Source organism: Littorina saxatilis, linkage group LG6 (assembly GCF_037325665.1).
Source record: "Littorina saxatilis isolate snail1 linkage group LG6, US_GU_Lsax_2.0, whole genome shotgun sequence".
Classification (NCBI taxonomy): domain Eukaryota; kingdom Metazoa; phylum Mollusca; class Gastropoda; order Littorinimorpha; family Littorinidae; genus Littorina; species Littorina saxatilis.
This window is the reverse complement of record NC_090250.1, coordinates 10209896-10227395: the sequence shown is the minus strand read 5'-3', so window position 1 is coordinate 10227395 and position 17500 is coordinate 10209896. Positions and strand designations below refer to the sequence as shown.

Below are 17500 nucleotides of genomic sequence, written 5' to 3'. Positions count from 1 at the left end.
ATGGTTAATGAGATGAGGATGATTATAATGATGATGCTTTGAATTTCCAATTTGGTTTATTTAGACAAATTGTTCAGCCGTTACCGCCTTACGTTATAATATCCATGCAGGAACACCACTATAAGCTTCTAGCTTGTTGCTGTTACCTGTGTCTTTTGTATATGTCGTGCCGAATTCACGGAATTGCCGAATTCGCGGAATCGGCAACATGTTTGCCCATTTCGCGTAATCGGCAAAACGCTGCCCATTACGTGAAATCGGCAGCGTTTTGCCAAAAATGCGGAAAGGCCTCTAAAATTTGCCCATTTCGCAAAAGCGACAGCCAGTCTGTTACTTTTTGTGTCACCAGAACATTGTATTAACATTGTTTTACCTCCCTACTATGTTTTGTATGGTCTATGTTAGGCTGTGTCGAGCATGACTCCGGAAATGCACGAAAACTAAATTTTTTGCAATAACTTGCCATAACTGATCGATTAGTGCAATATCTATCCATTCGAGTATCTCGTTGTCTAAGTGTGATGATATCTCAGGCATTTTAGAACTTTAAAACCAAAAAGTGGCTGCCGATTTCTCAAAATGGGCAAATTTTAGAAGCCTTTATGCGTTTTCGGCAAAACGCTGCCGATTTCGCGTAATGGGCAGCGTTTTGCCGATTACGCGAAATGGGCAAAAATGTTGCCGATTCCGCGAAGTCGGCAATTACGTGAATTCGGCACGACATATACATGTCATGATTGTAACATTTGTTGAAATAAACTTATGTTTAAACCAAAGATGAAGCTTTCGTTTCTTCTTTTTCCTCCCAGTCAAAAATGTATTGCGATTCTCTAGCCACTCCAGAAACCTTTTTCTGTCCAATCCCCGAAGCATGTCTAAGGAAAGGAAACAATTGAAAAACAACAATAACAGCAGACCGAATAATCTTTATTTATTCCCCCCTCTGCTTCTTTACCTCTGTAAACTTGTAGGGGTAGTTATTTTTCGATAATGACCCAGCAACCAAACAAATAACGACCCAGCAACAGCCTGAATCCTCGATAGTGCAATGGGTTGAGAGGTTGTTCTGTTTCGGTACTACTTTTTGCGACTGAAAAGTTCCGAACGCTCTAATGTACGAAGTATACATCTCCGGAGCAAACAATACAAACATACCGCATTTAAATTAACAACTACAGGCCTGAACACATGAATCTCCATATAAAATCCATGAGTTTGGTTGTTTTCTGAATCTAGGTCTGCTGTGCTCAAACCGTTCATCACATGCAATTTCCCAAGGCAAGTAACTCATACTTTGTCTAGCGACAAGAGTAGTTCCCCTTCTTTTCACTCAGTTCCTTCGACAACAGACTGCAATCCGACGGTCAGTTTTCAACAATATTTCATTTAATAAACAGATCAAACGCAACCAAATGCACACATCTCATCAATTTAAACAACTTAAAGGGGTTTCATACACTATTTTCCCCAGAAAACTGAACTTCATACAGTTTTTAACGTTGGAACACGGGTGCAAAAGTTCGTCTGCTAGTCCCATTTGACGAAAAAACATTATCCTAAGCCATACCAAAACATTTACAGAACACACAATATCTGCCTTTGCCCCCACAGCAGAATAACAGCATATCTGTGTACTTGATTTTAGCCCAAAATAGGAAAACTGACAAGAAGTGTTAACAGAATGGAATGATTTGCACGGAACTATACAACCGCGCATTAATCGATCGCCTGCGCAGGTTGACTGGTTGAGAGAATAGGATTCGATCAAACTTTCGCAAAAAAACTCCTCTTTTCTTTGAATAACTGAAGAAAGGAGGAATAAAGAGGTTACACACCTCGTCTCAGTGATTATAAAAAATAATGGTCTCAGTTCGCGGTCATGAAAAAGCTCGCTAAAGCTCGCATTTTTCATGATCCGCTAACTTCGACCATTATTTCTAATAATCACTGAGACTCGGCATGTAACCTCTACTTATTCCCCCCTCTGCTTCTTTACCTCTGTAAACTTGTAGGGGTAGTTATTTTTCGATAATGACCCAGCAACCAAACAAATAACGACCCAGCAACAGCCTGAATCCTCGATAGTGCAATGGGTTGAGAGGTTGTTCTGTTTCGGTACTACTTTTTGCGACTGAAAAGTTCCGAACGCTCTAATGTACGAAGTATACATCTCTGGAGCAAACAATACAAACATACCGCATTTAAATTAACAACTACAGGCCTGAACACATGAATCTCCATATAAAATCCATGAGTTCAGTTGTTGTCTGAATCTAGATCTGCCGTGCTCAAACCGTTCATCACAAGCAATTTCCCAAGGCAAGTAACTCATACTTTGTCTAGCGACAAGAGTAGTTCCCCTTCTTTTCACTCAGTTCCTTCGACAACAGACTGCAATCTGACGGTCAGTTTTCAACAATATTTCATTTAATAAACAGATCACACGCAACCAAATGCACACATCTCATCAATTTAAACAACATAAAGGGGTTTCATACACTATTTTCCCCAGAAAACTGAACTTCATACAGTTTTTAACGTTGGAACACGGGTGCAAAAGTTCGTCTGCTTGTCCCATTTGACGAAAAAACATTATCCTAAGCCATACCAAAACATATACAGAACACACAATATCTGCCTTTGCCGCCACAGCAGAATAACAGCATATCTGTGTACTTGATTTTAGCCCAAAATAGGAAAACTGACAAGAAGTGTTAACAGAATGGAATGATTTGCACGGAACTATACAACCGCGCATTAATCGATCGCCTGCGCAGGTTGACTGGTTGAGAGAATAGGATTCGATCAAACTTTCGCAAAAAAATTCCTCTTTTCTTTGAATAACTGAAGAAAGGAGGAATAAAGAGGTTACACACCTCGTCTCAGTGATTATAAAAAATAATGGTCTCAGTTCGCGGTCATGAAAAAGCTCGCTAAAGCTCGCATTTTTCATGATCCGCTAACTTCGACCATTATTTTTAATAATCACTGAGACTCGGCATTTAACCTCTACTTATTTTCCTTGTCTACTCCACTGGTCGAAACTGGGGGGTTGGCGTTTACTAGGTATTATACCCTGTACACCTGCATGCAACTGAGGTTTATAAAAGAAATAAAAATAAAATCTCCCCGTGTTTTTATTTCGTTCAGTTTGTTTGGGTTGTTTCTATTGACTTTGACACTGACACGCCGGCGAAAACGCCGGTAACGCGTGCGCAGAGAAGAGCAAGTATCGGGAATCTTCAATTCTAAAAATAACCAACTGGTAGCTGCCGACCTTCTGCTAAACACACATGAATACCGGGAAAAAATAAATAATCACTGGGCAGTAAAAATAAATACTGGGCGGTAGTTAAACGAGAGTTTGACTTTGAAGGACACAATGTTGCAGTTTTAAAGTCAATAGCAACTACCCAAACAAACTGAATGAAATAACAAGTCGCGTAAGGCGAAAATACAACATTTAGTCAAGTAGCTGTCGAACTCAGAGAATGAAACTGAACGCAATGCAACGCAGCAAGACCGTATACTCGTAGTCCACCGCTCACGGCATAGGCAGTGAAATTGACAAGAAGAGCGGGGTAGTAGTTGCGCTAAGAAGGATAGCACACTTTTCTGTACCTCTCTTTGTTTTAACTTTCTGAGCGTGTTTTTAATCCAAACATATCATATCTATATGTTTTTGGAATCAGGAACCGACAAGGAATAAGATGAAAGTGTTTTTAAATTGATTTCGACAATTTAATTTTGATAATAATTTTTATATATTTAATTTTCAGAGCTTGTTTTTAATCCAAATATAACATATTTATATGTTTTTGGAATCAGAAAATGATGGAGAATAAGGTGAACGTAAATTTGGATCGTTTTATAAATTTTTATTTTTTTTTACAATTTTCAGATTTTTAATGACCAAAGTCATTAATTAATTTTTAAGCCACCAAGCTGAAATGCAATACCGAAGTCCGGGCTTCGTCGAAGATTGCTTGACCAAAATTTCAATCAATTTGGTTGAAAAATGAGGGCCGCCTCAACTTTCACGAAAAGCCGGAAAAAAAATGAAAAAAACCTATGGGGATTTCATACGCAGGAACTCTCATGTGAAATTTCATAAAGATCGGTCCAGTAGTTTAGTCTGAATCGCTCTACACACACACACTCACACACACACGCACAGACAGACACACATACACCACGACCCTCGTCTCGATTCCCCCTTCGATGTTAAAACATTTAGTCATAACTTGACTAAATGTAAAAACACGTGCCGGGAGACCCTTTTTATTTATTTTTTATTTTTTTGTTTTTAATCTCAGTTGCATGCAGGTGGCTGCAACAGCATATTTTAGGTGTTTTTACATTTAGTCAAGTTTTGACTAAATGTTTTAACGTAGAGGGGGGAATCGAGACGAGGGTCATGGTGTATGTGTGTGTGTGTGTCTGTGTGTGTGTGTGTGTGTAGAGCGGTTCAGACTAAACTACTGGACCGATCTTTATGAAATTTGACATGAGAGTTCCTGGGTATGATATCCTCACACAGTTTTTTCATTTTTTTGATAAATGTCTTTGATGACGTCATATCCGGCTTTTCGTGAAAGTTGAGGCGGCACTGTCACGCCCTCATTTTTCAACCAAATTGGTTGATATTTTGGTCAAGTAATCTTCAACGAAGCCCGGACGTTGGTATTGCATTTCAGCTTGGTGGCTTAAAAATTAATTAATGACTTTGGTCATTAAAAATCTGAAAATTGTAAAAAAAATATTTTTTTTATAAAACGATTCAAATTTATGTTCATTTTATTCTCCATCATTTTCTGATTCCAAAAACATATAAATATGTTATATTTGGATTAACAACAAGCTCTGAAAATTAAATATATAAAAATTATAATCAAATTTTTTTTCGAAATCAATTTAAAAACACTTTCATCTTATTCCTTGTCGGTTCCTGATTCCAAAAACATATAGATATGATATGTTTGGATTAAAAACACGCTCAGAAAGTTAAAACGAAGAGAGGTACAGAAAAGCGTGCTATCCTTCTCAGCGCAACTACTACCCCGCTCTTCTTGTCAATTTCACTGGCACTGCCTTTGCCACGGGCGGTGGAGTGACGATGCTACGAGTATACGGTCTTGCTGCGTTGCGTTTCGTTCAGTTTCATTCTGTGAGTTCGGCAGCTACTTGACTAAATGTTGTATTTTCGCCTTACGCGACTTGTTATATTTAGTCAAGTTTTGACTAAATATTTTAACATCGAGGGGGAATCGAAACGAGGGTCGTGGTGTATGTGCGTGTGTGTGTGTGTCTGTGTGTGTGTGTGTGTGTGTGTAGAGCGATTCAGACTAAACTACTGGACCGATCTTTATGAAATTTGACATGAGAGTTCCTGGGTATGAAATCCCCGAACCTTTTTTTCATTTTTTTGATAAATGTCTTTGATGACGTCATATCCGGCTTTTCGTGAAAGTTGAGGCGGCACTGTCACGCCCTCATTTTTCAACCAAATTGGTTGAAATTTTGGTCAAGTAATCTTCGACGAAGCCCGGCCTTCGGTATTACATTTCAGCTTGGTGGCTTAAAATTTAATTAATGACTTTGGTCATTAAAAATCTGAAAATTGTAAAAAAAAATAAAAATTTATAAAACGATCCAAATTTACGTTTATCTTATTCTCCATCATTTGCTGATTCCAAAAACATATAAATATGTTATATTCGGATTAAAAACAAGCTCTGAAAATTAAATATATAAAAATTATTATCAAAATTAAATTGTCCAAATCAATTTAAAAACACTTTCATCTTATTCCTTGTCGGTTCTTGATTCCAAAAACATATAGATATGATATGTTTGGATTAAAAACACGCTCAGAAAGTTAAAACAAAGAGAGGTACAGAAAAGCGTGTATCCTTCTTAGCGCAACTACTACCCCGCTCTTCTTGTCAATTTCACTGCCTTTGCCATGAGCGGTGGGCTGACGATGCTACGAGTATACGGTCTTGCTGAAAAATGGCATTGCGTTCAGTTTCATTCTGTGAGTTCGACAGCTACTTGACTAAATATTGTATTTTCGCCTTACGCGACTTGTTTATATTTATTTTTATATTTAGTCAAGTTTTGACTAAATATTTTAACATCGAGGGGGAATCGAAACGAGGGTCGTGGTGTATGTGCGTGTGTGCGTGCGTGTGTGTGTGCGTGTGTGTGTGTGTGTAGAGCGATTGAGACTAAACTACTAGACCGATCTTTATGAAATTTGACATGAGAGTTCCTGGGTATGAAATCCCCGAACCTTTTTTTCATTTTTTTGATAAATGTCTTTGATGACGTCATATCCGGCTTTTCGTGAAAGTTGAGGCGGCACTGTCACGCCCTCATTTTTCAACCAAATTGGTTGAAATTTTGGTCAAGTAATCTTCGACGAAGCCCGGAGTTCGGTATTTCATTTCAGCTTGGTGGCTTAAAAATTAAATAATGACTTTGGTCATTAAAAATCTGAAAATTGTAAAAAAAAATAAAACTTTATAAAACGATCCAAATTTACGTTTATCTTATTCTCCATCATTTGCTGATTCCAAAAACATATAAATATGTTATATTCGGATTAAAAACAAGCTCTGAAAATTAAATATATAAAAATTATTATCAAAATTAAATTGTCCAAATCAATTTAAAAACACTTTCATCTTATTCCTTGTCGGTTCTTAATTCCAAAAACATATAGATATGATATGTTTGGATTAAAAACACGCTCAGAAAGTTAAAACAAAGAGAGGTACAAAAAAGTGTGCTATCCTTCTTAGCGCAACTACTACCCCGCTCTTCTTGTCAATTTCACTGCCTTTGCCATGAGCGGTGGACTGACGATGCTACGAGTATACGGTCTTGCTGAAAAATTACATTGCGTTCAGTTTCATTCTGTGAGTTCGACAGCTACTTGACTAAATATTGTATTTTCGCCTTACGCGACTTGTTTCTCTTTCACCTTTGTTTTTTTAAGCGGGAAGCATCCTTCTTCATGGTTATTTATTTAATTTTTGTAATCAAATGTGTACATGCTTAAGTTAACAAACTTTATCAATAAACTAATATCATCTTAACCAAAGATTTAAAAAAAAAAACATTCCAGCCTAAAAAAAAAAAATTTCAATCAATTTTGCTATTATAACGTACTCTTTTGCACATGAAGAAAATAAACAAAAATAAACAAATGCCAAAGAGTAAAAAAAAAATTACGGGCAGATGGAGATTTGATATCGACTCAATCACGCATCAGGCGAACGAGAGAACCGTTCGACCACGGAATCAGTTGAAAATAATCGGACACTGTAATGCATTAAAAAAGACGCTAGTACGCTTTCACAACAAGCCGGTATGATCGAGCATCGGTTGAAATCTTTCGCGAGCGGTATCTCGTATTTGTCCGCAATGCATTGGTGCTTAAATGACACCAATGTGTGTCCATGAGGGACATAAATCTACAAACAATATTTTAACAAGATTTATTCAAAATTGACGGTTTTAGAGGAGGGGGATGGGTCCTCTAACTTTACAGCTCGGAGACACCGAGTCTTTACCGGAGTTTCATGAATAACACTTAGCGGACTTATCGAGCGGAAGTGGTTTTACAGGCCGGTATATGAGTTGCAGCTGATTCAAGAATACGAGCCCAGCACAGCAAAGTCTGTTTACATTTTGCTCTAACTTTGACCCCGCGTTTCTCCAATCAGAAGCTTAGCTCAAGAATGTCCCTTTTCGCAGAAATGGCCACATATTCTCTTACGTCACTATTCTTGGTTTACGGTACCATTCGGCGGCTTTGCTACGAATATGTCATAGTCTTGGTTGGCCTAGACCTTGAGGTGATCCCAAAGAAGACTCCTCAGCAGCTATCGGCATTATACTTGACATAGTCTCGTCTAAATATCGGACCCCATTGCTACGCTGAAAACACAATAGCTGTTAAAAAACACTTTGACATAATATGTAACTCTATCACAGACATGATAACATTAAAAACACTTTGACATAATATGTAACTATCACAGACATGATAACATTAAGAACTTTTTGACATAACATGTATCTCTATCACAGACAAAATACCTTTCTCTCCGTATGCAATCCAGCCTGTTATTCATCAGGAATCAGTTCAGGCTTTGCATTCTTCCTCTTGGACTGAAACAAACAAATCGCGCGAAGCAGTATCAAAACATCTTGTCAATTTGTCGGCCTGAGACTAAACGATTGACGCTGGAAACCAGTCATCTTTAATTCTGAGCACATGGTCAGGGTAACCATAAGATATCTGTATGATTTGGATTCAAGAAAAGATAACATTCAATTTCAAGCAAAATTGTAATTAACAGATTAGTTTGTATCAATCAATCTATATGCTTCCAAGAGAAAATGCAGTCCCATAGTCGGAAATGGTCAAAGAATGTTTGATCAAAATTGCAATCAATTTCATAGAAAAATTAAGTCGCCACAACAGTGCCGTCTCAAATTAATGCGTTTGACAATGGCTCAGTTAGGCGAAAGGTGGCAGCAAGATGATGTTGCCAGCCAATTGCCCTTCCCCTATCCAATTTGCTCTGTTTTCGTTGACGTTGTACGGGCATGTTTCTTCATTGCACTTTTCGCCAGCGCCAGTGCACTCAGTTTATAATACGTTGGTTCGTGGCCAGAACCTTATTGTTGTGTTGACGTCACAGAGTTTTGACCTGGCATATTTCATTCGAATTTGAAAAACGCGCTCCTTTTTCACGCGTTCAGCATGGCGCAGTAACACTACCTGCCAGAAATGTTCCTCGACCAAGACTACACATTCCAAAAAGTCAAATTTCAATCAAATAATTGGAAGCGTAATTCTTGGCAAATGTTTAAAGATTGCCAATCTTCTTTCTTTTTTATATTTAGTCAAGTTTTGACTAAATATTTTAACATCGAGGGGGAATCGAAACGAGGGTCGTGGTGTATGTGCGTGTGTGCGTGTGTGCGTGTGTGCGTGTGTCTGTGTGTGTGTGTAGAGCGATTCAGACTAAACTACTGGACCGATCTTTGTGAAATTTGACATGAGAGTTCCTGGGTATGAAATCCCCATACGTTTTTTTCATTTTTTTGATAAATGTCTTTGATGACGTCATATCCGGCTTTTCGTGAAAGTTGAGGCGGCACTGTCACGCCCTCATTTTTCAACCAAATTGGTTGAAATTTTGGTCAAGTAATCTTCGACGAAGCCCGGACTTCGGTATTGCATTTCAGCTTGGTGGCTTAAAAATTAATTAATGACTTTGGTCATTAAAAATCTGAAAATTGTAAAAAAAAATAAAAATTTATAAAACGATCCACATTTACGTTTATCTTATTCTCCATCATTTGCTGATTCCAAAAACATATAAATATGTTATATTCGGATTAAAAACAAGCTCTGAAAATTAAATATATAAAAATTATTATCAAAATTAAATTGTCCAAATCAATTTAAAAACACTTTCATCTTATTCCTTGTCGGTTCCTGATTCCAAAAACATATAGATATGATATGTTTGGATTAAAAACACGCTCAGAAAGTTAAAACAAAGAGAGGTACAGAAAAGCGTGCTATCCTTCTTAGCGCAACTACTACCCCGCTCTTCTTGTCAATTTCACTGCCTTTGCCATGAGCGGTGGACTGACGATGCTACGAGTATACGGTCTTGCTGAAAAATGGCATTGCGTTCAGTTTCATTCTGTGAGTTCGACAGCTACTTGACTAAATATTGTATTTTCGCCTTACGCGACTTGTTCTTTTTTTTCAGAGAATATGGCACATTTTTTTTATACTCAACAGGAAGCACTGTTGACTAACGGCTAGTCGAGAGGTCCTCTTGGTTGTTTACTTTCTGATTTATACAGGAGGGAAACCATCTTTGACATTTGCAAACATGAATGCATTTCGTAGACTCAGACATACCCGCAGACGTAGTAGTAAAGTAAGTCTTATAGCTTATTTAAGATAAACAGAATATTAATTTTCTTTTCCTTTTTTCTTTCCTTTTCTTTTTTTTTCTGTCTCTTATTTTCTCTTCCTTTTATTCATTCTTTTTACTTTTATTTGTTCACCTTTCATTTCTGTTGTTGCATAACATGCATTTGAAGACGAAATGATTGTTTGTTTTGCAGTGGTTGGTGTGACGCTACCGGGCAGGGAAACGCGCTACAAAGAGGAGTGCTGTTTCTCGGCCCAGCAAATCGCCTCGGATATTGCTGGTGCCATCCACAAACACTACGCTGATAAACCCTTCTTCTTCTGCGGCCATAGGTGAGGCATTAGATTGTCGTTGAAATGCTTTCCTTCATGTGCAATTGCTGATGTAAAACTTAAGAAAAATATCCGAAACAGATAGACCTCTAACCTTCCAAAATCAAGAATACACGCTCCATTGAGGAACCTTTCTTCTTTTGTTTTCTTTTCCCTTTTACATTTAGTCACATTTTGACTAAATGATTCAACATAGAACGGGGAATCGAGACGAGGGTGTTGGTGTATGTGTGTGCGTGTGTGTATGTGTGTAGACCGATTCAGAGAAAACTACTTGACCGATCTTCATGAAACTTGCATGAGAGTTCATGGGTATGCTATCCCCAGATGTTTTTTTTTCTCTCCATTTTTTCGATAAATGACTTTGATGACGTCATATCCGGCTTTTAGTGATAGTTCAGGCAGCACTGTCACGCCCTCATTTTTCAATTAAATTGATTGAAATTTGGGTCAAGCAATCTTTGATTCAGTCCGGACTTTGGGATTGCATTTCAGCTCGGAAGCTAAATAATTAGTTAATTTGTTTGCTTATTAAATTTGTCATTAAAAACGAATATTCCCGAATATACAGAAGAAAAAAATCATTGCATTGTATTCCTCATCTTCTCCTGAATTAAAAAAATATATAGATATGTTATCTATACTTTAAAAACGCGCTCAGATTTACAGAAATAAATAGGTTGAGTATAATGTTCGCATGCTTCGCGGAGACTAGCGTGACCCGTCTCGATCTTCGGGTATGGTTAGCCGAGACTATCTGAATGTAGTCTCGCCGATGACATTTTTTTTTTTTAGTTGATCCTATAGTTTGATGCCTACAGATTGACTGAATCTTTTTATATCGCTTCACGCAACTCGTTTATTGTTATTCTTGCAAACCACCATATACATGCCCGGGATTGGATGAGAGCCTCCTACCTCTTGGACACATGCCCCAATATCAACAGCCTATCTACTTCATTTAAACTTGCCTGTCTCTCCCACCTTGGCCTTTGTTTCCCATTGCTCTACTTTTCTTTTGCGATTAAACATAAGTTCATAATTAAGTGCAATGAGTTCGAAGGACAAGTGCGAAATTCTAAGGAGCAGTTACATAACGTGTTCTTTCAGGTTTATATTATTACTTTATTCCCCCCTCTGCTTCTTTACCTCTGTAAACTTGTAGAGCTAGTTATTTTTCGATAATCACCCAGCAACCAAACAAATAACGACCCAGCAACAGCCTGAATCCTCGATAGCGCAATGGGTTGAGAAGCTGTTCTGCGTCGGTACTACTTTTGCGACTGAAAAGTTCCGAACGCTCTAATGTACGAAGTATACATCTCTGGAGCAAACAATACAAACATACCGCATTTAAATTAACAACTACAGGCTTGAACACATGAATCTCCATATAAAATCCATGAGTTTGGTTGTTTTCTGAATCTAGGTCTGCTGTGCACGAACGTTCATCACAAGCAAATTTCCAAGGCAAGTAACTCTCATACTTTGTCTAGCGACAAGAGTATTTCCCCTTTCAAATTTCTTTTCACTCAGTTTCTTCGACAACAGACTGCAATCCGACGGTCAGTTTTCAACAATAATTCATTTTATAAACAGATCAGAATACAGAATACAGAATACAGTATTTATTGAGCCAAGTGATATTAAAAAAACATTTAAAGCACAAGGAATTTAGCGTAGTGTTGGTAAAATCACGCACACACACACACCCACACACACACTGACACACACACACACACACGCCCACACATTCACTGACATACACACCAACACACACACGCCCACACTACAGCAGTCACGATCACACCATCACACGCAGGGCAGACATGAGGTAAAACAAATGACAATCATCTATTAAGAGAAAAAGTACAAAGAGTGGTCTAAGATGCTGGTGGAAGGGTCTACACAGAATACAATTTTATAATCTAATGCATAGTTAGAACTAGCCCATCCCCTCCACCCACCCACTCATGAATGACTAAAATAATGCAGCTAAAAATATAGAAAAAATAAAAATCACACATCAAAGTCCCACTCAACCCCCCCCCTCCCCACCACCACCACCACCACCACCACCTAACACTGAGTCACAGGATGTGGTGAGCTCACCGCCAGCAGGATCACCGACTGCGAAGCTGCCCAACTGAGGGATGGGATGCGTTAAGGGAGGAAACAGCTTGGGGGAAGAAAGAGGTCTGGAGACGTCGAGTGCGTGCCCCCAGGGATCGGAATCGACGACCTGAGGGCAGGTGCTCGAAGAGGGGATGGCCAGGGTGGGACTCGTCAGCCACAATTTTCTGGGCTCTGGACAGCATGCGCTTGGCATAGAGGGATGCTAGGGAGGGCAGCTCACAGCCGACGATCCTGCTAGCAGTGCGCACCACACGCTCCAGCTTGTTCTTGAGCAGCTGGGAGGTGTTGCCGTACCACACTGTGATGGAGAATGTCAAGATGCTCTCCACCACGGCCCTGTAGAACTGGACCAGGATGACCTGGCTGAGGCGGAACTTCTTGAGCTGGCGCAAGAAGTAGAGGCGTTGCCGCGCTCGCTTGACGATGGCGTCAACGTTATCATCCCAGCACAGGTCGTTCCAACGTTAAACCAAATGCACACATCTCATCAATTTAAACAACATAAAGCGGTTTCATACACTATTTTCCCCAGAAAACTGAACTTCATACAGTTTTTAACGTTGGCACACGGGTGCAAAAGTTCGTCTGCTAGTCCCATTTGACGAAAGAACATTATCCTAAGCGATACCAAAACATATACAGAACACACAATATCTGCCTTTGCCGCCACAGCAGAATACAACAGCATATCTGTGTACTTGATTTTAGTCCAAAATAGGAAAACTGACAAGAAGTGTTAACAGAATGGAATGATTTGCACGGAACTATACAACCGCGCATTAATCGATCGCCTGTGCAGGTTGAGTGAATAGGATTCGATCAAACTTTCGCAAAAAAACTCCTCTTTTCTTTGAATAACTGAAGAAAGGAGGAATAAAGAGGTTACACACCTCGTCTCAGTGATTACAAAAAATAATGGTCTCAGTTCGCGGTCATGAAAAAGCTCGCTAAAGCTCGCATTATTCATGATCCGCTAACTTCGACCATTATTTTTGATAATCACTGAGACTCGGCATGTAACCTCTACGTATTTTGAAGTTATTTGATTGCATGTGCGTTCATTATTATGTATGTATGTATGTATGTATGTATGTATGTATGTATGTATGTATGTATGTATGTATGTATGTATGTATGTATGTATGTATTTATTTATTTATTTATGTATTTATTTATTTAAATTGTGTTTTCATTTATCTTTTTATTTATTCATTTATTCATCTATTCATTTATTTATTTATTTATTTATTTATTTATAAACAGCAAAGGCGTGCGCTTTTGTTGACGAGGAGTGTGCATGTAGTCACAAACATGTTAGCTTAGACTTGCCTTGAAATGAGAAGACAAGTTTCAGAGGGAATCAAACATGTGAAATGTTCCCCAAAGTCAAGCCAGTTTGTAAAGAAAGGTGACAGAACACTTGTTTTGAATAGTACGTATTCCATTTGGTCGTTCCTGATAAGAAAAACAGACCAGATTGTCTTACAGTACTCTTTGCATAATATTCGTTGATTTTGACAAAAATGTTGCCGTACAGTCTAGGAGCCTTGCTGTGTACGGAGGTAGCTGCTACACTAAGACAGGACTATGGTCTGGAACCGGCAAGAATCTACCTATCCGGAGAATCTCCACCTCATGTGAGTCATGATTATTAGGATACATTATTTCAAGAACAAGGTAACACAGGTCTAAATAGGTCAAGAGTGTCGGCAAAGAGAGACCAAAGTCTTAAGTGTGCATGTTTGTTTGTTTTTTGGGTTGTTGTTGTTGTTGTTGTTGTTGTTGTTTTGGTGTACTGTGCAAGGATAAGAAATGATATTAGAGGTACAGATGCAAAGAAGCAGCTCGTTGAATATTAGTTCCCCAGGAAGCAAGATTTGTTAGTTAGAACATTCTTAACAGGGCTACTCTCGTCGATATTTACACTAAGCACAGATACAGGGTGACCACCACACCCAAAGAAATGCAACCACCAAAAATGCTAATAACTTCTACATCTGCCTACCGAATGACTTCATATTTGGTATACATGAACTTCAGCTTATGCATGCTTATTCCACAAAGTGGCAAGTTTGTTTGTGCTCTTCCAAAAAAATATCCCAAGTTCGGGGATCGCCTCTACAGTACGAGGTTTGAGATTCAGCGGTTAACACACTCACCCGATTGATACCCTCCAGACATTTACTTTTTGGAATATCTGAATGTCCTAGTATACAAACACTCCCCGGCCTCCCCCCAAATGATAGGTGACCTAAAGACAGCGGTTTCAGCTCATTTCAGGGGAATTACAGGAAAGCGTTCATGTCATTGACAATTTCGAAAGGGTTATTTTGGAACACCTTTTGGAGGGAAGGTACAGGGTGTCCCAGAAAAAATATAACATTTCCTAGAAGCTGAGATGATAACAATTAGAAAACTGAAGATTTGAGGTCTCTTACTTGCAGGATACATTTTTCAGAGCACATGTTCCAAATGACCGCCGTTTTGCTGCAGACACACTTGAAGCCGACGAGCAAAGTTGTCACACACTCTTCCTTCCTGATGGCACGAATGTTCTGGGTGATGAGTTTATGCTTGATCTGGATCCTGTATGGGTAAAGATGAAGATCCTTGATCAAGATTCTTTGCACTGATGAACGTGAAATACCCAGCTCTTGGCTTCGACTTCGGATGGACTTTTTCGGACTCCTTCCGACAGAATCTCTCACCGCATTCACACTGTCAGGAGATCTTACAGTCAGCTTCCTGCCAGATTTGGGTGTTTCTGCCTTCTTGTTGATGTTGTTGACTGATCCTGTGGCTTTAAATTTGTGAACCCAACGCTAAATTTGGCTTTTCTGGGGATAATTGTTGAAGTGGAACTTCCTGCGATATTTGGCTTGCACAGTTTTGAATGATTTCGTCTCCAAATAAGTAGTGACGCAAAATACGTTTTGCTCTTTTGTCCAAGGCATTTTAAATTTGTCTGATTGCTAATTATTCGTTGTTATGGTCTCTTCTTTGCAAATCTGAAAAATAAGAAAAATAACATTAATTTAAGTTATTGAGACATCCCAGTGCACTAAGGGATTTATTGAGCAAATCGAGAAAATTCATTATTGAACGAAGCGCATAGCGCTGAGTTCAATAATCATTTTCGAGATTTGCTCTATAAATCCCTTAGTGCACTGGGATTGTTTCAATAACGATATTGTCAGTACCGGTCAGGTTTGTGTCAGATCTACTTTTGTGTGGGCTGTCTCAAGTGTGTCGTGCTTTCGTCACACGCAAACTCTTGTTTTAATTTCTGTTGGTAAATTCCAGTGTAGCGTTAAGCTAAAAAGTGATGATCTTTCATAGAGACCTCATTTAAACTCGGAGAAAGGACTGTGCTCTTAGTTATTTGCGATTCGAAACCTTCATCGAGCTTCGACAGATTGACTGTGCAGAGTGTTGCCCCTTGAATTCACTCCGGCGGCCAAGGCCACGGTTAGCACATTTTCAAAGTAAATGTGGTATGTTTCTCGTGTTGTATTTTCACTCATCGGGGAGACTGGTACTATATATATGAACCGTAAGAATGCTGTATTATGTCCCCATCGTTTGTTTGTTCACATTTGCCCAACATGTTAATTTGCTGTGGGGTTTATGTCGTCTGCTAGGCGGCTAGGGCAATCGAACCACGGCACTGCACTGCAGTCTCATTTCAAAAACAACAATTGCTCGTCTGCACGCATGAGGCAGGCAGGTAATAAGTTTTATACGTGGTAAGAACGTTCTTAACCCTACACGTTTTCGATTCCGATTGTTGTTGTCTTGAAATGATAATTCGGAAACGATTCATTTACTGAACTGATGCAGTCGTATTTCAGTGTAGTCTACTATAACAGAGTCGACTTCCAAATGCTGGTCTAGATCTAGCTGATACGTTATCGGAATAACACTTGTGTTTTCTGTTTGCCGCTGGGAATTTTACACTAACTCATCATTTAGTAATGTGGTTAATAAGCACATGTCACTAACACGGCATATGAGAAGAATCTTTGCAAGTCAAAACGAGAAAAGACCATTTGTGGAAGAGATACCGCCGCTTCTATTTTTAGATCAGTGGGCTTAACTGTCGCACAGGCGCCTGCGATCTGTCAGGAAAAAAAATTCTGCTTTGATCCGCAGGAAATGTATGGTTATTTTTTGGTAAAGTGAAGAATATAAGCTACATGTCATTAATTAATTCTGAGGATGAGAGTACAGTCTCGCTTTGGCAAAGGGCGTAAGAATACGCTCTGTGGAAAAGTTAGCGCACTCCAAGAGTGCGCTAACAGATTTAAGCGCATCGCCATTAGCCAATCAACTGGTTCACATCAGCCATGTGACACCAGTACTTACTGACAATATATTGGCAGAGTTATTAGCACTAACATGGGTTGCAAGTATTCTGGGACACCCTGTATAACTCGAACCATTTGACCTACAGACCGGATACTTTTTGTAATGATAATCCACAAACAGAAGTTCATGCACACCAAACATGAAGATATTCGCTAACGTAAGGAAGAAAAAAATGACCCCTTCCGTTTTAAAGTCACACTTAGAAATGGCATGCACAATTCATCAATGACATGAACGCATTCCTCGATGGGAAATGGTCTGATCATGCTGGTTATTGTCGTATTCATGTCACTGATAGTCTAATGATGGTGTTTATACACTAGTTCCTTTAGATAACCTCAAAGGTGAGAGCCTGGAGGCTTTAAATAGGGAGAGTTTGGCTATCGATCAATTTCAAACATCGTACTCTCTCTCTCTCTCTCTCTCTTTCTCTCTCTCTCTCTCTCTCTCTCTCTCTCTAAAAGTAGTGTGCGAAAGAAAAGGTGGAAAGAAGACGCTGATTGCAAGGGGAGACGACTACGTCCTGACATACGACTGCGAAACAGCACAGACAACGTCATTCCGAGAAGAGGAGGAAACGCCCCCGTGTGTCCGGCGTCTGCCCCAAGTCGACCGCAACGTCTTTGGAGAAGAAATCGACCATCTCACCAGTGACTACTGACCTTCATGTCGTGTCTACACTGGTACAGT

At 39.1% G+C, this 17500-nt stretch overlaps 1 protein-coding gene across 1 annotated transcript in view; it reads left to right on the top strand.

Annotated features, from left to right (window-relative positions):
* Positions 1 to 17500, top strand: part of LOC138968462 (S-acyl fatty acid synthase thioesterase, medium chain-like) — a 48976-nt gene that overhangs the window by 18675 nt on the left and 12801 nt on the right. The window contains exons 3-4 of the mRNA XM_070341037.1: positions 10168 to 10306; positions 13980 to 14079. Coding sequence (XP_070197138.1) covers positions 10168 to 10306; positions 13980 to 14079 — 239 coding nt within the window. The remainder of the gene's footprint in view (positions 1 to 10167; positions 10307 to 13979; positions 14080 to 17500) is intronic.